This window comes from Macaca fascicularis, chromosome 1 (genome assembly GCF_037993035.2).
Source record: "Macaca fascicularis isolate 582-1 chromosome 1, T2T-MFA8v1.1".
Lineage (NCBI taxonomy): Eukaryota > Metazoa > Chordata > Mammalia > Primates > Cercopithecidae > Macaca > Macaca fascicularis.
The window spans coordinates 223,675,628-223,698,618 of NC_088375.1; the positions used below are offsets into that span (position 1 = coordinate 223,675,628).

At 45.5% G+C, this 22,991-nt stretch overlaps 1 protein-coding gene across 4 annotated transcripts in view; it reads left to right on the plus strand.

The window, feature by feature from the left end:
- MTOR (mechanistic target of rapamycin kinase) overlaps positions 1 to 22,750 on the plus strand; it is a 150,421-nt gene extending 127,671 nt beyond the window's left edge. For 3 of the 4 annotated variants that reach the window (XM_045380920.2, XM_015442686.3, XM_005544805.4), the window contains 16 exons: positions 146 to 268; positions 466 to 648; positions 1,094 to 1,228; positions 1,435 to 1,609; positions 3,596 to 3,731; positions 5,779 to 5,926; positions 6,536 to 6,658; positions 11,411 to 11,493; positions 13,016 to 13,088; positions 13,589 to 13,663; positions 14,029 to 14,164; positions 15,720 to 15,785; positions 19,208 to 19,288; positions 19,567 to 19,647; positions 21,009 to 21,114; positions 21,787 to 22,750. In XM_045380920.2, coding sequence (XP_045236855.2) covers positions 146 to 268; positions 466 to 648; positions 1,094 to 1,228; positions 1,435 to 1,609; positions 3,596 to 3,731; positions 5,779 to 5,926; positions 6,536 to 6,658; positions 11,411 to 11,493; positions 13,016 to 13,088; positions 13,589 to 13,663; positions 14,029 to 14,164; positions 15,720 to 15,785; positions 19,208 to 19,288; positions 19,567 to 19,647; positions 21,009 to 21,114; positions 21,787 to 21,802 — 1,740 coding nt within the window. In that variant the 3' untranslated portion in view covers positions 21,803 to 22,750. The remainder of the gene's footprint in view (positions 1 to 145; positions 269 to 465; positions 649 to 1,093; positions 1,229 to 1,434; positions 1,610 to 3,595; positions 3,732 to 5,778; positions 5,927 to 6,535; positions 6,659 to 11,410; positions 11,494 to 13,015; positions 13,089 to 13,588; positions 13,664 to 14,028; positions 14,165 to 15,719; positions 15,786 to 19,207; positions 19,289 to 19,566; positions 19,648 to 21,008; positions 21,115 to 21,786) is intronic. The other variant, XR_012426139.1, reaches the window with a different exon arrangement.
- Positions 22,751 to 22,991: the final 241 nt, after the last annotated feature.

Below are 22,991 nucleotides of genomic sequence, written 5' to 3' on the forward strand. Positions count from 1 at the left end.
AAGACTTGAGTTAGCCCCTTCCTGGTAGCCTCAAGCAGATATTAATGTCACACTCACCACTTGTTTTGTCATTCTCCTTAAAATTCACACCAGCTCTCCCCCAACCCACATTCCTTTATAGATGTTCCTTCTGTCTTTCCCTCAGGCCCTCATCTACCCCCTAACAGTGGCTTCTAAGTCTACCACGACAGCCCGGCACAACGCAGCCAACAAGATTCTGAAGAACATGTGTGAGCACAGCAACACCCTGGTCCAGCAGGCCATGATGGTGAGTTGGAGCCACTGTGGGGTTCCACAGACCCTGGTCACCTAGCTGGTGGGTGCGAGTGGGATTGTTTTTCTTCCTCATATTGGTGCTGTGCACTCCCTTTGACTGCCAGAAAGAGTTCCTCCTGTGTCTCCAAAACAGACCTTTCTGAGGTTAGCTGATTCTTGGTGCTTCTCTCCTTCTTCTCTTGGCTTCAGGTGAGCGAGGAGCTGATCCGAGTGGCCATCCTGTGGCATGAGATGTGGCACGAAGGCCTGGAAGAGGCATCTCGTTTGTACTTTGGGGAGAGGAACGTGAAAGGCATGTTTGAGGTGCTGGAGCCCTTGCATGCTATGATGGAACGGGGCCCCCAGACTCTGAAGGAGACATCCTTTAATCAGGTATGGGGTAAAAAACACGAAAGGACATAACCCTGTGGAAACATTCTGCCACTAAAAAAAAATGAGAAAAGTTTTTACAAAATGAAAGGACATGACCCAAGGCCTTTGTCAGACTAATAAAACGAGCTCTAATGGAGGTCACAGAGCATAAAACATCAGAAATTAGTTACAGGGACCCTCCTGAATTTTAACTGGAAAAGCCCAAGATTTCTCAAGGGGTCATCTCATCTCTCCTCTCACCCTTCCTTCCCTGTAAGCCATGCTGCTGGTTTGGGAACTCCAGGGTTGGAGGCCTGTACCTCTGCTCTCGCTTTCTCCAGCCCCCTGCCAGTGTTTTCAGTCCACAGCGGGCTCCTGAGTAATGTCTGCAGTCAGCCTGGGGATTTTGCCTCCTGGCTTGGTTGAGACTTTAACCACTTGAAAATGTACCTGCTTTCTCTCTCAGGCCTATGGTCGAGATTTAATGGAGGCCCAAGAGTGGTGCAGGAAGTACATGAAATCAGGGAATGTCAAGGACCTCACTCAAGCCTGGGACCTCTATTATCATGTGTTCCGACGAATCTCAAAGCAGCTGCCTCAGGTAGGAGCTTCTGGCAGGGTTAACTGTCATTATAGTCCTCTCTGTTTTACTGTCTATGAATGTTCTAACACTCATTCCAAAGCATCTGGTTTTACTTCTGCTTTGGGACAAGTAATTGTTATTAGCAATCCACTGAAAAATAGTTAAATTGCATTTAAATTCCTCCCTGGAGGCAGAACACTAAATCCTTTGGTAATTATTCACAGCTCACATCCTTAGAGCTGCAATATGTTTCCCCAAAACTTCTGATGTGCCGGGACCTTGAATTGGCTGTGCCAGGAACATATGACCCCAACCAGCCAATCATTCGCATTCAGTCCATAGCACCGTCTTTGCAAGTCATCACATCCAAGCAGAGGCCCCGGAAATTGACACTTATGGGTAAGGACCATTGTGCACTTCTGTCACCCGCTTCTCCCTCCTACCCTGGCTGAGACCTCTTCCCTCTTCTGAAATTACTGCTTGCCATTCCCACTACTCACCTATCATAGCTACATCTTTCCCATGCTCATTGAGAGGAAAATAGAGGACAAGCAAATTTCTTATTATGTCCTCAGGACTTAGTTCATTCATGTAGTTGGGCTTATGTCAAGCATGATCACACATAAAGGGAATGACAAAGGCATACAAAGCAGAGAAGTAACAGTGGAAGGCAGGTGTTGGGGACTGATGAGGCCAGGAAGGAGGCAGCTGGGTGCAAGCAGGGAAGTTGCTAGCTCCTCTGAAAAGGGGGCTTCTGGCTCTTGAATTTTTTTTTTTTTTTTTTTACCATCATAGCCTCTGTGGTAAATGATTGTGTAAAATGAACAAGTGGATTCTCACAGTGAGATTTGTTAAGCAAGTGGCCTCTGGAATTTCCCTTGGGGTAGAGTGTTACTTATGGGGGATGTTTAGGGAGGCCTGAGTGCTGTGGTGGCACTTTGAGGCCTCTCGCTGTTTGTTTGTTTGTTTGTTTGTTTGTTTTTGAGACAGAGTTTTGCACTTGTTGCCCAGGCTGGAGTACAATGGCGCAATCTTGGCTCACTGCAACCTCCACCTCCCAGGTTCAAGTGAGTCTCCTGCCTCAGCCTCCTGAGTAGCTGGGATTACAGGCATGTGCCACCACGCCTGGCTAATTTTTGTGTTTTTAGTAGAGTTGGGGTTTCACCATGTTGGCCAGGCTGGTCTTGAACTCCGGACCTCAAGTGATCCGCCTGCCTCGGCCTCCCAAAGTGCTGGGATTACAGGTGTGAGCCACCGTGCCCGGCTGCCTCTCACTCTTTTTTCCTCCCCCAAGACAGAGACTCACTCTGTTGCCCAGGCTGGAGTGAAGTGATATGCTCTCGGCTCACTGCAACCTCCACCTCCTGAGTTCAAGCAATTCTCGTGCCTCAGCCTCCCTAATAGCTGGGATTACAGGCGCACGCCACATACTCAGCTAATTTTTATATTTTTAGTAGAGATGGGGTTTCACCACGTTGGTCAGGCTGGTCTCAAACTCCCGACCTGAGGTGATCTGCCCAGCTCAGCCTCCCAAAGTGTTAGGATTACAGGTGTGAGCCACCGCACCCGGCCTCGCCTCTCGCTCTTCATAATGCTAATGTTTCTTAAATGCAGTGATTATTCACCAACACCAATTAATCATGGTCCACAGGTGATTGTCTCTGCATGGGCTGTTGTCTTCTGATACCAAAATGTGGGTCAGGCTGGTTCTTGGGGTGTTTAATTAAAGTTTTAAGAAAGGAATTGTTTCCAGAGGTGTGAACAAAGCTAACAGAATCAACAAGGAGTGCTAATGAACAAGTACAAGTGAGAAATTGTTACTCAGCTCTCACCCCCACACTCCAGAACTGGAAGAACAAGGAGCCCAGCAAGAACCATCACCGTGCTAGAGAGGCCATCTAGCAGAGTCTGCGGCCCAGAGAGAGTGGTGTGGCGGCTTCTAGAACTGGGGCCAGGCTGGTGGTGGGGGGCACATATCCTGACCTCTCCTTCTGCCCATCCTTTGACCTCTTGCCAGTACCCCTCTACCATTGGCCATGCCCAAGTGGGATCCCCGGTGATACAGCCTGTAGGAGTCAGGCTTCTCAGAACAGAGGAGGACAGAGTGGGTCACAAAACAGGAATGATCATTTCTGTGCCTAACCATTCCTGGTCCTCAAAAACAGGTTTGGTTTTGTTTTAATTTGAACAACGTTGGTCATTGAGAACCATAAAAGGCAAAGCCACTCTTTTCATCAATTCTAAGGATTGTTGTTTGTTTTTGTGAGGAACGTGTGATTAAGTAAGGCATATGTAGTCTGTGGGATCTCTTGAATGCAGTGGTGCTCTTAGCTGAAGAGCTGAGGACCTCTGATGTACACTTACCGCTCCCACTGTTCCTTACAGGCAGCAACGGGCATGAGTTTGTTTTCCTTCTAAAAGGCCATGAAGATCTGCGCCAGGATGAGCGTGTGATGCAGCTCTTCGGCCTGGTTAACACCCTTCTGGCCAATGACCCAACATCTCTTCGGAAAAACCTCAGGTATTCAGAAACCCTGAAATGGCAACAATTTGAGAAGTCTTCCAGTTTTCTCCTACATTTGTCTCATGTAGTCATGTATTATACCTTAACAAAAAAACTAAAATTAGGGAGCCAGGCACTTGAATTCATGCCTGTAGTTCCAGAAACTCCGGAGGTTGAGGCAGGGGTGTGGCTTGAGCCCAGGAGTTCAAGGCTGCAGTGAGCTGTGATTGCACCACTGCACTCCAGCCTGGATAATAGAGCAAGACTGTCTCTTTAGAAGAAAAAGGCTGGGCACAGTGGCTCACACCTATAATCCTAATATTTTGTGATTCCGAAGTAGGAGGATCACTTGAGCCCAGGAATTCAAGACCAGCCTAAGCAACATAGACCCCATCACTATTTATTTAAAAAAATTAAAAGGTGACCAGGCACGGTGGCTCACGCCTATAATCCCAGCACTTTGGGAGGCCCAGGCGGGTGCATCACTTGAGGTCAGGAGTTCGAGACCAGCCTGGCCAACATAGTGAAACCCTGTCTCTACTAAAAATACAAAAATTAGCTGGGCGTGGTGGCGGCCACCTGTAATCCCAGCTACTCAGGAGGATGAGGCATGAGAATTGCTTGAACCCGGGAGGCGGAGGTTGCAGTGAGCCAAGATCACACCATTGTACTCCAGCCTGGGCAACAAGAGTGAAACTCCATCTCAAAAATTAATTAAAGTAAGAAAAAAAAACTAAGTGGCCAGGCATTGTGGCTCACATGTAATCCCAACACTTTGGAAGACTACAGCAGGAGGATTGCTTGAGACCAGGAGTTCAAGACCATCCTGGACAACAAAGTAAGACCCTGTCTCTACAAAAAATAAAAAAATCAGCTGGGCATGGTGGCTCATGCCTGTTGTCCCAGTTACTTGGGAGATGGAGGCAGAAGAATCATCTGAGCCCAGGAGGTCAAGACTGTCATGAGCCAAGGTTGTGCCTCTATACTCCAGCCTGGGCAGCAGAGCAAGACCCTTTCTCTCAAAAAATTTAAAAATAAAAATAGGCTGGGCACAGTGACTCACACCTGTAATCCCTGTCTCTACAAAAAAAAAATTAAAATTAGCTGGGCACAGTGTAGTCCCATCTACTCAGGGTTCTGAGGCAGGAGAATCACTTAAGCCCAGGAGGTCAAAGCTACAGTGAGCTGTGATGGTGCAACTGTGCTCCAGCCTAGGTAAGAGCGAGACCCTGTCTCAAAAAGTAAATTTTTAAAAAATGTTTTAAAAATGAAAAATTAAGTTATAAAATTGTGTAACTTAATTTATAACCAAGTTATTCCAGAGTTTTTAGGGTATTCTCATTGGGAAATGCCTTTAACAACTTCCAAAGAATCCAGCAGGGAGCAATCTGTGGCAGGTAGACTGGAGAGTCGGCAGATGGGATGGGTCTCACCCCTTGTGGGATGAAAGCCAAACCTTTCCCATCGTCCATACTCTGGCACTCCTCTTCCTGTTAAGACCATGAGAATTCACTTGAGAGGCACTTTAGTCACTTGATTGTTCCCCCAAAGCCATGAGTTGGGCAAGTTGAGGAGACCCGTGTTGCTTTCACTGCACCATCAGTGCGCTGTCTTTCTATGATGCCTTATTCTTCACAAAGCGTCCCTCAACACACACACCAGCCTGGTGCAGCGGGGGCTCATTAAAAATAGTCAGGGCCGGGCGCAGTGGCTCATGCCTGCAATCCCGGCACTTTGGGAGGCCGAGGCAGGCAGATTATGAGGTCAAGAGATTGAGACCATCCTGGCCAACATGGTGAAATCCCGTCTCTACCAAAAATAATTAGCTGGGCATGGTGGCATGTGCCTGTAGTCCCAGCTACTCGGGAGGCTGAGGCAGGAGAATCGCTTGAACCCAGGAGGTGGAGGTTGCAGTGAGCCAAGATTGCGCCACTGCACTCAAGCCTGGGTGACAGAGTGAGACTCTGTCTCAAAAAAGAAAAAAAAATAGTCTGCCTGTGTCCTGAGCTGAACAAGGTTATACTCTCTTTACAGTACACTAACCTTGCTTTTCTGTGGGCGCCAGCATCCAGAGATATGCCGTCATCCCTTTATCGACCAACTCGGGCCTCATTGGCTGGGTGCCCCATTGTGACACACTGCACGCCCTCATCCGGGACTACAGGGAGAAGAAGAAGATCCTTCTCAACATCGAGCATCGCATCATGTTGCGGGTATGTGATGTGGCCACGAGAGCCAATACCCCTTCCATGGCAAGGAATCTCTGTAGCGCTGCTCTTCTCATTCCTCTCTGTATGTCTGTCACTGAAAAATCTCTTTGAGAGAATCAGCTTTGAAGAAGATTTAATAAAGTGAGTCCTAAAGCAGATAACCTTCTAAGAAACTGAAGGACCCTTAAGCTGAGAAACTGTTTTCATCATCCTAGGGAAGACTAGACAGATAAATATTCGGCGCCATGTATTTACTAATGTATACAAAGCACTGGCCATATGGAGAAATAATGTTTAGTAGATGTGTAAGTAATAAGAAAGAGAATTGCTTGTTGAACAGTTGCTTGAAACCTCCAGTGCTCTCATCTGCACAGAAGGCCTATACTGAGGTGAGGTCTCGTGTTTTTCCCTTATGCCTTGGGGTTCCAGTGGTCATCAGGTTAGAGTGGTCACTTCGTTTTTCCTTTTGCCACGTTCTTATTTCCCTTCTCCTTTGGCTGTGATGGGGAAGTTAGAACTCAGCTCTGCCTGGACCCCAAGACTTGTTTCTTCCTGGACTCAAACTACATGTTTTAGGCTGCTCTCTTACTGAACAGTTGTGTCCTGATGCAGATGGCTCCAGACTATGACCACTTGACTCTGATGCAGAAGGTGGAGGTGTTTGAGCATGCCGTCAATAATACAGCTGGGGACGACCTGGCCAAGCTGCTGTGGCTGAAAAGCCCCAGCTCTGAGGTAGGCCACTGGGCCCTGCAGACCTGCGCTCTCCTGGATCCCCCACTCACAATAGGATGGCCCTCCTGTCTGTTCATGCGCACACAGTGGCTCTTCTTTGCTGTGATTGGCTGTAGAGCATGTCCAGACTTTTCTAACAAAAATGAAATGGGTGAGCAAGACAAGTTCACAGAGTTAGAATGAGTAGTTTAATATTTCTCCAGAACTCTTTATATATTAAAGGATTAAAGATAGTTGTCTTTTTTATATATGTTACAAATTTCCTATTAACTTAGTTTTTAAATGTTGCTAATTTTTTATTTGGTTTGGTTTGGTTTGGTTTTTGATACACAGTCAGCCCTCTATATCCGTAGCTTCTGCATCTGTGGATTCAGCCAACTGTGGATAGAATATTTAAAAATATATATATAAAAAAAACAAATGTAAATTTTAAAAAATACAGTAGAATGACTATTTACATTGTATAGCATTCGCATTGTATTAGGTATTATATGTACTCAAGATGATTTGAAGTATAAGGGAGGTTGTGCATAGGTTACATACAATACTGTGCCATTTTATTAAAAAATTGTTTTTGGCTGGGTGCAGTGGCTTACACTTGTAATCCCAGCACTTTGGGAGGCCAAGGCAGGAGGATCACTTGAGCCCAGGAGTTCAATACCAGCCTGGGCAACATGGTGAGACTCCATCTCTTTTTTTTTTTCCCCCCACCCAGGCTGGAGTGCCAATGGCAAGATCTCAGCTCACTGCAACCTCTGCCCCCTGGGTTCAAGCAATTCTCCTGCCTCAGCCTCCCAAGTAGCTGGGATTACAGGCACATATCACCATGTAGGTTTAATTTTTGTATTCTTAGTAGAGACAGGGTTTCACCATGTTCAGTCTAGTCTCAAACTCCTGACTTCAAGTGATCCACCCACCTTAGCCTCCCAAAGTGCTGGGATTACAGGTATGAGCCACCACACCTGGCCTGTGAGACCCCATTTCTACAAAAAAATTAGCCAGGCATGGTGGTACATACCTATAAGCCCAGCTACTCGGAAGGATCATTTGAGCCCAGGAGAATGAGGCTGCAGTGAGCCATATCATGCCCTGCACTCCATCCTGGGTGACAGAACAAGACCCTGTCTCAAAACAAAACAATAATTTTTTTTTTTAGGGACGAAAGTCTCACTCACTGTGTCACCCAGCCTGGTCTTGAACTCCTGGGCTCAAGCGATCCTCCTGCCTTGGCCTCCTGAAGTGCTGGGATTAGAGGCATGAGCCACCACACCCAACCTACACCATTTTATATAAGGCACTTGAGTATTGCTGATTTTGGTATCCGATGGGGGCCCTAGACCCCATCCTTTATGGATGCTTAGAGACGACTGTACAAGCATTTTTAAAAGTTAGAAGTTACCAAATTTTTAATCTTTTTCTTTAAAGTTTCTTCCTTTGGTTTGTTTTTGTGTGGTTTGTTTGTGTGTTTTTTGTTTTTTGTTTTTTTTTTTTTTTTGAGACAGGGTCTTGCTCTGTCACCCAGGCTGGAGTGCAGTGGCGCAGTCTTGGCTCATTGCATACTCTGTCTCCCAGGTTGAAGTGATTCTCCTGCCTCAGCCTCCAGAGTAGCTGGAATTACAGGCGTGTGCCACCATGCCCGGCTAACTTTTTTTTTTTTTTTTTTGAGATGGAATCTCATTCTGTCACTCAGGCTGGAGTGCAGTGGCCCGATCTCTGCAAGCTCTGCCTCCCAGGTTCACACCAGTCTCCTGCCTCAGCCTCCCGAGTAGTTGGGACTACAGGCGCCCACCACCATGCCCAACTAATTTTTTTTTTTTTTTTTTTTTTTTTTTTGTATTTTTAGTACAGATGGGGTTTCACTGTGTTAGCCAGGATGGTCTCGATCTCCTGACCTCGTGATCCACCCACCTCAGCCTCCCAAAGTGCTGGGATTATAGGCGATAGCCACCGTGCCCGGCCACTCTTTTGTATTTTTAGTAGAGACAGGGTTTCACCATGTTGGCCAGGCTGGTCTTGAACTCCTAGCCTCAAGTGATCCGCCCTTCTCAGCTCCCAAAGTGCTGGGATTACAGGCATGAGCCATGGCACCTGGCCTCTTCCTTTGGTTTTATATTTAGAAAGGCCCTCTCCACCTTGAGGTTATTTTTTAACCTATATTTTCTTATACTAGTTACAGGGTTTTTTTACATTTAAGTTCTAACCCAAGCCAGACACTATGGTAGACACCTGTAGTCCCAGCTACTTGGGAGGCTGAGGCAGGAGGATTGCTTGAGCCCAGGAGTTCAAGGCTGTAGCACGTTAAGACCACACCTATGGACTGGGTGCAGTGGCTCATGTCTATATTCTCAACACTTTGGGAGGCCAAGGCAGGCGGAATGCTTGAAGCTCAGGCATTTGAGACCAGCCTGGGTAGTGTCGCAAAACCCCATCTCTACAAAAAATGAAAAAGTAGCCGGCCGGGCGCGGTGGCTCAAGCCTGTAATCCCAGCACTTTGGGAGGCCGAGACGGGCGAATCACGAGGTCAGGAGATCGAGACCATCCTGGCTAACACGGTGAAACCCCGTCTCTACTAAAAAATACAAAAACTAGCCAGGCGAGGTGGCGGGCGCCTGTAGTCCCAGCTACTCGGGAGGCTGAGGCAGGAGAATGGCGTAAACCCGGGAGGCGGAGCTTGCAGTGAGCTGAGATCCGGCCACTGTACTCCAGCCTGGACGACAGAGCCAGACTCCGTCTCAAAAAAAAAAAAGTAGCCAAGTATGATGGCGCTTGCCCATTGTCCCAGCTACTTAGGAGGCTGTGGCGGGAGGGTCACTTGAGCCCAGGAGGTAGGGGTTACAGTGAGCTGAGATTGTGCCACTGCACAATCTGTCACTCAGCTTGAGTGACAGAGCCAGACCCTGTCTCAAAAAAAAAAAAAAAAGACCACACTTATGAAAAGCCATTACACTCCAGCCTGGGTAATATAGTGAGACCCTGTCTCTTGAAAAAAAAAAAAAAAGGCCGGGCGCGGTGGCTCAAGCCTGTAATCCCAGCACTTTGGGAGGCCGAGGCGGGCGGATCACAAGGTCAGGAGATCGAGACCACTGTGAAACCCCGTCTCTACTAAAAATACAAAAAATTAGCCGGGCGCGGTGGCGGGCGCCTGTAGTCCCAGCTACTCAGGAGGCTGAGGCAGGAGAATGGCGGGAACCCGGGAGGCGGAGCTTGCAGTGAGCCGAGATCGCGCCACTGCACTCCAGCCTGGGCAACAGCGTGAGACTCCGTCTCAAAAAAAAAAAAAAAAAAAAAAAAAAAAAAAAAGGCCAGGCACGGTGGTTCACACCTGTAATCCCAGCACTTTGGGACGCCAAGGCAGGTGGATCACAAGGTCAGGAGTTCGAGACCAACCTGACCAACATGGTGAAACCCTGTCTCTACTAAAAACACAAAAATTAGCTGGGCATGGTGGCACATGCCTGTTGTCCCAGCTACTCAGGAGGCTGAGGCAGGAGAATCGCTTGAACTGGGGAGGTAGAGGTTGCAGTGAGCCAAGATCGTGCCATTGTACACCAGCCTGGGCAATACAGCAAGACTCTGTCAAAAAAAAAAAAAAAAAAATCTTAACTAAGTTTGGAATTTATTTTAAGATTAAGGTGTAACTTTATTTTTTTAAAGATGACTAGCCAGGACAACACTGTTGGCCAAATAATTCATCCTTTCCCTGCTATTTAGAAGATTTTGTTTTTATTGAACACTGATTTTTTTTTTCTTTTATTTTTTGAGACAGAGTTTCGCTCTTGTTGCCCAGGCTGGAGTGCAGTAGCATGATTTTGGCTCACTGCAACCTCCGCCTCCCAGGTTCAGTGATTCTCCTGTCTCAGCCTCCTGAGGAGCTGGGATTACAGGCCTGTGCCACCACACCTGGCTAATTTTTGTATTTTTAGTAGAAACGGGATTTCGCCATGTTGGTCAGGCTGGTTTCAAACTCCCGATCTCAGGTGATCCACCCACCTCAGCCTCCCAAAGTACTGGGATTACAGGCATGAGCCACCACACCTGGCCCAAACACTAAATTATTACGTGTCGTTGGATTTCTTTCTAGGACTCTTCTTCTGTTTCATTGCTCTTTCTGCCTGTTTCTCAAGTTCCATGGTGTTAATACAAGTCCCTTCTCAGGGGCTATTGTCATCTATTTTTTTTCTTGAGGCTGTTACATTTTTATACTCATAAGGGGATATTCTTAAACTGATATTTTTCATTTACTCAGATCTTTAAGTCTTACACATTTCTAATTAAGTTTAATCCAAGGCATAGTTCATTGTTAGAATTGTGAATGAGGTTTTTGTAATGTTATACATTCTAACCAGTTATTAATGGACTGTAAGAAAACAACTGATTAGGCCAGGCGCAGTGGCTCAGGCCTGTAATCCCAGCACTTTGGGAGGCTGAGGCAAGTGGATCACTTGAGGTTAGGAGCTCAAGACCAGTCTGGCCAACATAGTGAAACTCCGTCTCTACTAAAACTACAAAAATTAGCTGGGAGTGATGGTGGGTGCCTGTAATCTCAGCTACTCAGGAGGCTAAGGCATGAGAATCACTTGAACCCAGGAGGTGGAGTTTACAGTGAGCCAAGATAACACCACTGCCTTCCAGCCTAGGTGACAAAGCGAGACTCGGTCTCAAAAAACAAACAAAAGACAGCTTATTAGAGTATAATTATGTTGAAATTGAAGTTTCCAGAGCCTTGCTTCACATGCACTCCTGTGTTCTAGGTGTGGTTTGACCGAAGAACCAATTATACCCGTTCTTTAGCGGTCATGTCAATGGTTGGGTATATTTTAGGCCTGGGAGATAGGTGAGTAATTTAATTTGGTTTTTTTAGTCTTCTTTATCCCATTGTAGTTTTCCTAAATGGTTTCATTTGGTTTTCCGATTAAATATATGGCTCTTTGGTAAATAAATATTGGTATTGTGTATGTAAGGTCTCTTTTACAACATTAGCCTTAGTTCCCTATTGATTGTGATGCCATCAGAAGAATGCATCAAACTAAAGAAAAGGAAAAATAGTTCAAGCTGGATGCAGTGGCTCATGCCTATCATCCTGGGAGGCCAGGGCAAGAGAATCACTTGAGCCATGAGTTTGAGACCAACTCGGGCAATAGCAAGAGCCCATCTCAATAAAGCCCCACATAGTTCAAGGATACTACTTTCTCCTTAGTTTGGCTTAAGGTATTAACAGCAGTATTTCAGGGCAGGCTCGTGCCTATAATTCCAGCACTTTGGGAAGCTGAGGTGGGAGGATCACTTGAGCGTAGGAATTTGAGACCAGCCTGGGCAACACAGCAAGATCCCATCTCTACAAATAATGAAATAATTAGCCAAGTATGGTGGCATGCACCTGTAGTCCCAGCTCTTTGGGAAGCTGAGGTAGGAGGATCACTTAAGCCCAGAAGGTCAAGGCTGCCGTGAGCTGTGATTGCACCACTGCATTCCATCCTGGTCAATAGAGTAAAACTCTGTCTGGGGAAAAAAAAAAAAAAAAGTAAATCATATTGATTTTATTCAATAAACATTTGTCAGTCACCACTGTGCTAAGATAAATCTTTTTATTTCTGTAATTGAAACCAACCAAACTAGATCCTTCGATATTTTTGCATAATAAGTTTTGTCCAAATGTACTGACTGAAAATGTAATTTAGGAATGTTCAGAAATGGACTTACAAGAATGTGAAGAAGACTGGTTCTCTGATGTCTACTGTTTTTCTCCTGGAATCATGTCTCATGCAACTATTTGAGAGTAAAAATAATTTTATCCCACAAAAATAGTAGATTTTTGTTTTTAAAAGTCTAGCAGAATATCTGTTGATAAAAGCCAGGTGGTTGCCGGGATTGGCTCAGGGACTTAAGGAGACGAGACCCTGTTACAGCTGCTCAGTAAAAATGATAGAGTCTTGTCACCAGAAGGTGCCAGTGCTGCCAGAAATGACTTATTAGGTCACCAAAGACCTCAGAAGAGCACAGGATCTCAGTACAGTGGGACACCCTGTGACTCACACACACACCCACATTTCAGCAGGAGTTGGCAAACTGTTTCTGTAAAGGACCAGTTAAGTTGTTTTAGGCTTTGTGGGCCCTTTGGTCTCTGTCACAACTACTCAGCTCTGCTGTCGTAGCACGGAAGCAGCCTGCAACAGTGCCTAAACAAGGGAGCATGCTGTGTTCCAGTAAAACTGGACTTGCAGAAAAGTGGAGGTAGAGGAGCTGGATTGGCTGAGGGCTATTGTTTACCAACTCCTAGCTTACGGTATCACGTACTTATTGATTTTTTTCATCCGTGCTCTCTGTTGATCCTACCTGATCTCTTTTCTGTTTCTCAGACACCCATCCAACCTGATGCTGGACCGTCTGAGTGGGAAGATCCTGCACATTGACTTTGGGGACTGCTTTGAGGTGAACACATGTTCTAGAACCCCACCCTCATCTTCCCGGGTGATCACTTTTCCCCTGCCTCTGACACTTTAGGCAGACTTAAGCCCAAACTGCCTTACTCTTAACCCCTTCTGTCCCTACCAAGGCTGTAGTTAAGTCAGTGTAAGAAATGAAATCTGGGCTCTTAGTTGGACTGTAACCCCCTTGGAGCAAGGGCTGCTGTTCACATGCCCTCTGAGTGGAGGAGGCCCCCATCCTCCATACCACCTGTTGCCCAAGGGCCTGGACACAATGCACATTTGTCTTTTTTCCTTTTTGTTTTCTCTTCTTTTCTGTTGTTTCTTGTTTTTTAAGTTGTCTTTCAAATCCCTATGACAAGTCCTGTCACTAAACCCAAGCTGCTTCATTTCTCTGCTCTAATTAAAATCTGCAGGTGATGCAGAGGAAAGCCACCTGCTCCACCTGGCTCCAGGTTAAGAAAATAAACATTGATTTGGCTTTTCCCATTTATTATTCTGTAGGTTGCTATGACCCGAGAGAAGTTTCCAGAGAAGATTCCATTTAGACTAACAAGAATGTTGACCAATGCTATGGAGGTGAGTGGATATTGGGAACGAGCTGCTCCGAAATGGGATCAAGACAGTTACAACCTTCTCTGAAGACACACTTGCTTGTTAGAGCCCATCAGTTCCCCATAATGCCTTTGTGATTTTTGTAGCAGTTTTCTGTTATTTCCTATTGTGTTAGAAATGATCTGTCTATGAAAGGCTTATCACTTCACCTCTGACCTGGTTTCCTGTGGATCACAGTCCTACCCTGATTCCTTCTCCTAAGACATTCTCACCCTGATACATCAATATGGCCTGTGTCTGCTTCCTAAGTGAGGGTAACAGACCCCCTCAGCTTGCTTTGGGTGGAGAGTTAGTAACTCATGTGGTAAGTGGCTCTGTCCCATTTCTAGGTTACAGGCCTGGATGGCAACTACAGAATCACATGCCACACAGTGATGGAGGTGCTGCGGGAGCACAAGGACAGTGTCATGGCTGTGCTGGAAGCCTTTGTCTATGACCCCTTGCTGAACTGGAGGCTGATGGACAGTGAGTATCATCAAGTGCCTGGGAGCTGAGCTCGGTGGCTCACGCCTGTAATCCTAACATTTTGGGAGGCCAAGGCAGAGGAGTTGCTTGAGGCCAAGAGTTCGAGACCAGCCTGGGCAACGTAGTAAGACATGTGTCTACAAAAACTGAAAAAATTAGGCATGTATTAGTCTGTTCTTACGCTGTTATAAAGAACTGCCTGAGAGTAGGTGATTTATAAAGGAAAGAGGTTTAATTGACTCACAGTTCCGCTTGGCTGGGAAGAACTCAGGAAACTTACAATCATGGTGGGAGGGGAAGCAAACACATCCTCCTTCACTTGGGGGCAGAAGAGAGAAGTACAGAGTGAAGGGGGGAAAAGCCCCTTATAAAACCACCAGATCTCATGAGAACTCAGTCACTATCACGAGAACAGCATGGAGGAACCATCCCCATGATCTAATCACCTCCCATGAGGTCCCTCCCCCAACACATGGGGATTACAATTTAGATTACAGTTCAAGATGAGATTTTGGATTGGGACACAGCCAAGCCATATTAAGGTGGGTACAGTGGCACATGCCAGTGGTTCTACCTGCTCAGGAGGCAGAGGCAGGAGGATTACCTGAGCCTGGGAGGTTGAGGCAGAGTGAGCTATGATCGTGTCACTGCTGCACTCTAGCCTAGGTGACAGAGTGAGACCTTGTCTCAAAAAAATAAATTTAATTTTAAAAATAAAGGTAATAAAAAACAAAATCAAGTGTGTGGAAGCTGAGGTTGGCAGCCTCCCAAATTAGCAATATCCAGCACATAACATTTTACAAACCTATGCCCCTTCAAGCCTGCAGCCTGGGATACATTGCCGAGCTATTGCATTACATTTGCACAGAGTAGTTCTGACACCTGGAAAAGAACTTCAAGTATTTTTGTTAACTAAAACAGAAAATGCCATTATCAATTTAGATACTAAAATATTCTTCAGTATTAACCAAGTATCCTAGTGGTTTTTCTCTGGGCTTTATATAGAGTAGTAAGCTGAAATTTTAATAAGAAATGCAAATAGTTATGATTTGGGCAGCAGTATCTTCATCTACCCTTTGTTCTGCCACCTTAGGGGATGTTTACCAAAAGAACTTCTAATCCATTGAAATTAAGTCATACTTTGACCTTATATTATCTGTATCACATTGTCCAAATCAACAGTATAGAGTGTCCCCCTGGGTTTCACATCCCATGCTAATACCCACCCACTTATTCCTGAGTAATATGTCTGTCATCTCTCTTTTTGGGGCTGTAGCTTTACGAACAATTATATATATATATATATATATATATATATAGTTTGTTTGTTTGTTTGTTTGTTTGTTTGTTTTTGAGACGGAGTCTTGCTCTGTCGTCCAGGCTGAGTGCAGTGGCCGGATCTCAGCTCACTACAAGGTCTGCCTCCTGGGTTTACGCCATTCTCCTGCCTCGGCCTCCCAGAACAATTATATTTTTATGACTGGAAGAAAATAACCAAGTTTCTTTCAAGTCAAAATTTGAAGCATGTTTCAATACTCTTTCTTTCTCTCCCTAGCAAATACCAAAGGCAACAAGCGATCCCGAACGAGGACGGATTCCTACTCTGCCGGCCAGTCAGTTGGTGGGTGCATCCATGGGAGGTCGCAAAGGCTCTCCCCCTTGTGCAGAGTGTTTCTATAGTGGGGTGGGCTTCAGTCGGTGGGTGCATACCACAGGATGTTACAGAAGCTCTCCCCCTTTTCCAGAGTGTTTCTAGAATGGGGTGGGCTTCAGTAGGTGGGTGCATCCTGCAGGACATTACAGAAGCTCTCCCCCTTGTCCAGAGTGTTTCTAGAATGGGGTGGGCTTTGTTATTGCCAGTAGGAGACAAAGTGGTAATGGCTACTGAATATGAAGGAAGTAAACCTAGTTTTCTCGCAATTCTTGACAATGGTAGTTTTGCAAAGGTGCTATTACTGCCAGCTTATCACCAGATAAGCATTTAATCGAACTTCAAATACTTGGTCTAGAAATATTTACTGAGCACCAAGCAGCTAATATGTTTTTTATTTACTGTTTCACACATGGAGTGGGTGCCTGAAGCTCCGAGATTTTTATCAACCTATCTGATTTTAATCTATCTGTAAAAACACAGTTTAAAGTATGTCTGAATATCAGCTCACTAATGGTGTCTGGGTTGGAATAATTATTAACAATATTACCTTGGTCCTCAAGCATTGATAATAGCTCAGAAATGGAAAGATGGAGGCAGCAGAAATTTATTTGTGTTGCTGGGAGGAGCCCTGGAACCACAGGGAAGTGTTTCTAGGAGCGTGACTCACAGAGCGGGGGTCTAGGAAGACTGGTGTCCCTCCGAGAGCCAGAGTACTTTTTGTGTGTGGAAACCTCTCAGGAGTGTTAGAGTCAAGCTGTTTAACTTTGTTTTATTTGTATTAGTTTCCAGCACCCACAGCATTGAAGTTATTGGTTTTAGGGGGTTTTTGTGGGTTGGTTGGTTGGTTTGTTTTTGGGTAAAACTGTTTAACTTTGTTTAGCCCTCCTCTCTTCCCCGCCCCCCATCCCACCCCTTTTTTCCTTCATGATATTTAGCAACATTCTACATAGTTCACACTTTGGGAATTACTGTTGAGGTGTAAAAAAGTAAATATTTTCTACAAATGTTTACAGAAAACTTACAACTAGTTAATAAACTAAGCCAAATAATGTCTAGGGGTGCAAAAAGAAAATGTGAGGTACAGTGGTCGCCTGAAGAAGCACAGAACAGCATTACAGAATTGACCATAACCTGCGTGAAATAATCAGAGAGCAGTACACTCTGCCGTGGAGCCTGTGGGTGCTTTGGTGTGGAGTAGAAGGCTGTGGAGATTCAGGAAAGGGGACTTCACTGTGAACCGTAGCTGCCAAGAGAGCACTTGGGTTGGTGGCATCTAATCATCACTTCACCTGACAAAGGATAATTTTTCTTTTTTTTTTTCCTTGAGACAGTCTTGCTCTGTCACCCAGGCTGGAGTATGGTGGCGCAGTCTCGGCTCACTTCAACCTCTACCTCCCGAGTTCAAGCAATTTTCCTGCCTCAGTCTCCCAAGTAGCTGGGATTACAGGCGTGTGTCACCATGCTCAGCTAATTTTTTTAAAATTTTTAGTAGAGATGGGGTTTCACCATGTTAGCCAGGCTGGTTTCGAACTCCTGATCTCAAGTGATCTGCCTGCATTGGCCTCCCAAAGTGCTGGGATTACAGGCATGAGCCACCCTGTCCTGCCAAAGGGTAATTTATCATTATTGGATGGATGGACTCGATGAGTAGAAAGCAAAAGGGTGTTTCAGGCAAGAAATTGGGATACTGGGTTATAATGTCATACACGGACACTGTGACAGGATTTGTGAATGCCTGAATCACCAGGCTCATAGGACCCACGGTCTCTGGGGTAGCTTATACCGGTGGCTGGTCTCAAACGAAGTGTGCTGAGACTTACTGGTTTCATTCTCAGGGCCCACCTCTCTAACACATTCTTAACTGGCTACTATATGCTGCCTGTAGCGTACAGAAGGGAACGAGAACAGCCAGTTCTGCTGGCACCAGATGGTGGATTTGGTTGTTTAGCTTAAAAGTTAAATTCCATCTGGGTATTGTGGTGCACACCTGTAAGCCCAGCAGGAGGAGCACTTGAGCCCAGGAGTTTGAGACTAGCGTGGGCAACATAGCAAGACCCTGTCTCAGAAAAAACTTCCAACGGATCACTAATAGAAGTATAACTATCACCCTGGTGCGGTGGTTCACGCCTATAATCCCAGTACTTTGAGAGGCCCAGGCAGGCTGAGGTCAAGAGTTTGAGACCAGCTTGACCAACATGGAGAAACCCCATCTCTACTAAAAATACAAAATAAGCCAGGCATGGTAGCGCATACCTGTAATCTCAGCTACTCGGGAGGCAGGAGAATCGCTTGAATCCGGGAGGCAGAGGTTGCAGTGAGCCGAGATTGCGCCATTGCACTCCAGCCTGGTCAATAAGAGTGAAACTCCATCTCAAAAAATAAAAAAGAAGTATAATTATCACTACCTTCATTCAGAAGGTCTGTGATGTACAAGGACAGCATTCAAAAAACTTCATAATTCTGATTTCAGACTTCTGCTAAAAGCCATAATCAGTGGAGGGTGAACCTAACACCTGAGGACTTTTTCTACCCAGAGTTGATATGAAAATTCCTCCAAGGAATAACATTTCAACCTTGTGTGTGATACATTCCAAAGTTTATTTTCTTTTTTTTTTTTTTTTTTTGAGACAGAGTCTCACTCTGTCGCCCAGGCCGGAGTGCAGTGGCCAGATCTCAGCTCACTGCAAGCTCCGCCTCCCGGGTTTACGCCATTCTCCTGCCTCAGCCTCCCGAGTAGCTGGGACTACAGGCGCCCGCCACCTCGCCTGGCTAGTTTTTTTGTATTTTTTTTAGTAGAGATGGGGTTTCACCGTGTTAGCCAGGATGGTCTCGATCTCCTGACCTCGTGATCCGCCCGTCTCGGCCTTCCAAAGTGCTGGGATTACAGGCTTGAGCCACCACGCCCGGCCCCAAAGTTAATTTTCATTATCAGTTTTTGTTCAAACACATTTTGTCATGAGGCTTTTGACCTCTGCCTCTGTTCCTATTCCTATGAGTTTATTTTGTTAATGCAATTTGCCTGAAAATCCATGTTTCAATTCTGATAAGCACCAAATTTTTTTCAATAATTATTAACTCACATTTGAAAATGGCTTTATAGATTTTTTTTTTTTTTTTTTTTTTTTGCAAATGGAGTCTCAGGCTGGTCTTGAACTCAGCTACTCAAGTGATCCTTCCACCTCAGCCTCTTGAGTAGCTGGGATTACAGCTGTGTCCAGCTTAAAACTTTGAAATACGTAAAGAGTAACATAAAATTTTCCTTCTCTTTTCCCCTTTAGGGTAGGCAGGGCAGGCGTTAAAGGAATAGAGTGTGTAGAGAATTAGATGCTAACACCAACAGTGGCTTTTTGGTGTTTGAATTTTCTGTTAATTGATTTATTTTCCCATAGAAATTTTGGACGGTGTGGAACTTGGGGAGCCAGCCCATAAGAAAACGGGGACCACAGTGCCAGAATCTATTCATTCTTTCAGTAAGTTCAACCTCTGAGGAACTGCACCAATAACTAGCTCATTAAGAAAACAGCAGCTGTGTTATACCCTGAGAAGGGTCAACAAGATGAAGCAACAAAACTGCCTTTGAGCAGAAAAGGTTCCATGAATTTCTCATTATATTCTGAGGACAAAGATGAACATAGAGGAAGGATTGCTCAACACTTACAAAAGTGAATATTTGAGAAAAACAGGGCACCCATTGAACCTGTTGTATTGCTCCCATTCTTACTGTTATTTCTACTTTTGTGTATTCCAGTTGGAGACGGTTTGGTGAAACCAGAGGCCCTAAATAAGAAAGCTATTCAGATTATTAACAGGGTTCGAGATAAGCTCACTGGTGAGTGTGTCATGTGTTTACTTAAAGGGGACATAAGGCTGGGCGCGGTGGCTCACGCCTGTAATCCCAGCACTTTGGGAGGCTGAGGCAGGCAGATCACGAGGTCAGGAGATCGAGACCATCCTGGTTAACACGGTGAAACCCTGTCTCTACTAAAAATACAAAAAATGAGCTGGGTGTGATGGCGGGCGCCTGTAGTCCCAGCTAGTTGGGGGCTGAGGCAGGAGAATGGTGTGAACCTGGGAGGTGGAGTTTGCAGTGAGCCGAGATCGCTCCACTGCACTCCAGCCTGGGTGACAGAGTGAGACTCCGTCTCAAAAAAAAAAAAAAAAAAAAGGAGACATAAAATCTGAGCACACTTTCCTGTCTCTGAGTGGTGGTCAGCCCCATGTCCAGTAGTGTTAGTTAGTGTTAGTGATGAGCTTTGGGCACCGTGCAGCTGACAGTGTCTTTGAAGTCATCAGTTAAACATTGTCTCTGATTCTTTTTTCTGATGACTGATAACAGTACTTAATGGTTAATCTCATGTAACTCAGGAGGTGAATAAATTTCTATTGGGTCCAAAATCAGCCAAATTCAGGGAAGTATTTTTTAATCATGTCTTTTTTTTTTTTTTTTTTTTTTTGAGACAGTTTGCTCTTATTGCCCAGTCTGTAGTCCACTGGCTCCATCTTGGGTCACTGCAACCTCCGCCTCCCAGGTTCAAGCAATTCTCCTGCCTCAGCCTCCCCAGTAGCAGGGATTACAGGCGCCCCCCCACCACACCCAGCTAATTTTTTGTATTTTTAGTAGAGATGAGGTTTCACCATGTTGGGCAGGCTGGTCTCAAACTCCTGACCTCAAGTGATCCACCCACCTCGGCCTCCCAGTGCTGGGATTACAGGCGTGACCCACCATGCCCAGCCAAATTTTTCTTTTTTTTCTTTTTTTTTTTTTGAGACAGGGTCTTGCTCTGTCACCCAGGCTGGAGTGCAGTGGTGCCATCTTGGCCCAGTGCAACCTCCACCTTCCAGGTTCAAGCGATTCTCCTGCCTCAGGCTCCCAAGTAGCTGGGACTACAGGCCTGTGCCACCACACTCAGCTAATTTTGTATTTTTAGTAGAGACAGTGTTTTACCATGTTGGCCAGGCTGGTCTTGAACTCCTGACCTCAGGTGATCCACCTGCCTCAGCCTCCCAAAGTGCTGGGATTACAGGCGTGAGCCACCACACCTGGCTGAATTTTTCAAATCCAACTATGATATATCCTTCATCTCCATGTCTGAGGATAAGCTGTTGGTATGGACAGTTAAGGCAACAGGGAAGAAGAAGTGCAGCGATTGCCAGGAAGAGAGTGAAATGTTTTTGTTGCTCCTGTGCTAGGTCGGGACTTCTCTCATGATGACACTTTGGATGTTCCAACGCAAGTTGAGCTGCTCATCAAACAAGCGACATCCCATGAAAACCTCTGCCAGTGCTATATTGGCTGGTGAGTGGGGCTCTCAAAGTGACTTTGTTAAAATAAGCAATCAGAACCCAAGCCTAGGCCCCAAAGCCAGGGTAGCAAAAAGAGATTTGGTGGCGTATCTGTAAAGGGCAGTTAGAGCTCAGATCTCTTTAAAAGTTCATATTTATTGCATGTGCTCATTGTTTTAAAAAAATTGAGAAATATGGATGCATATTTGGAAGGCAAACACTAAAATTAAAATTACATTAAGATAAGTGGTTTAGGAGAATAGGCAAGGGTTGTTTGTGAGGGGTTCCTTTTGGGTTTTGCTGTCAGTCCAATGCAGAGATACAGGAAGGGCAAAGGAAAGAAAAAGCTAGAGCAGTGACAGAGAGAAGGAGATGAAAAGACAGATTTATGATCTGGGAGCCTAACCTCAAGGACCACTCTGGGGTGTGCTTTGATTAATTGCCCGAGGCATGCTTGAAGGCAGAAACTTGAGAGAGCAGATGCTGGGGAAGTGTCCTTGCGGGACCTCGGTGGGCAATAGCCTTGACTGGAAATGATGAGTGTGTCCCATGCAATTAGCTGTGGGAGAGCTCAGGGAATACCCTGGGGTTGTCAGACCTTGGCCTTTTCATTTTCAAGTTATCTGTGTAAAGCTTTGAAGAAGCTCAAATTATTAAAATATTCCTTTTCTTTCTGCCTTCCTAGGTGCCCTTTCTGGTAACTGGAGGCCCAGATGTGACTGTCACGTTTTTTCTGAGGCTTTTTTACTTTAGTAAATGCTTCCACTAAACTGAAACCATGGTGAGAAAGTTTGACTTTGTTAAATATTTTGAAATGTAAATGAAAAGAACTACTGTATATTAAAAGTTGGTTTGAACCAACTTTCTAGCTGCTGTTGAAGAATATATTGTCAGAAACACAAGGCTTGATTTGGTTCCCAGGACAGTGAAACACAGTAATACCACGTAAATCAAGCCATTCATTTTGGGGAACAGAAGATCCATAACTTTAGAAATACGGGTTTTGACTTAACTCACAAGAGAACTCATCACAAGTACTTGCTGATGGAAGAATGACCTAGTTGCTCCTCTCAACATGGGTGCAGCAAACAGCACAGCCAAGAAGCCTCAGGTCATGGAGGACATGGATTAGGATCCTAGACCGTAAAGACACAGAAGATGCCAACCTCACCCCTGCCACCTATCCCAAGACCTCACTGGTCTGCGGACAGCAGCAGAAATGTTTGCAAGATAGGCCAAATGAGTTTTACAAAAGGTCTGTCTTCCATCAGACCCAGTGATGCTGCAACTCACGCTTCAATCCAAGACCTGACCGCTAGTAGGGAGGTTTATTCGGATCACTGGTGGCCTCGGCTGAGCAGATGCACGGAGGGGATCACTGCACAGTGGGACCACCCGCACTGGCCTTCTGCAGCAGGGTTCTGGGATGATTTCAGTGGTCAGAATACTCTGTTTAGAGCAAGGGCTCAGAAAACAGAAATACTGTCATGGAGGTGCTGAACACAGGGAAGGTCTGGTACATATTGGGAATTATGAGCAGAACAAATACTCAACTAAATGCACAAAGTATAAAGTGTAGCCATGTCTAGACACCAGGTTGTATCGGAATAATTTTTGTGCCAATAAATGACATCAGAATTTTAAACATACGTATATGAGTGGCTTTTTAGTCGTAATTTTGATCAGTTCAAAAAGGAAGCATTTACTCTTTCAGCACTCAGCCTTTAGTAAGCACTCTGTAGTAGGGATGACAGAGGACATAAGGGTGTACATGATGTGGTCCCTTTCCTCAGACTGTTCCCAGGCCAGACAGGTGGAGACAGCATGCCACTCAAGTGAACAGAACTTACCCCGGCCAAGTGCTGAGAAGAGGCGTGTATGGGCCACAGG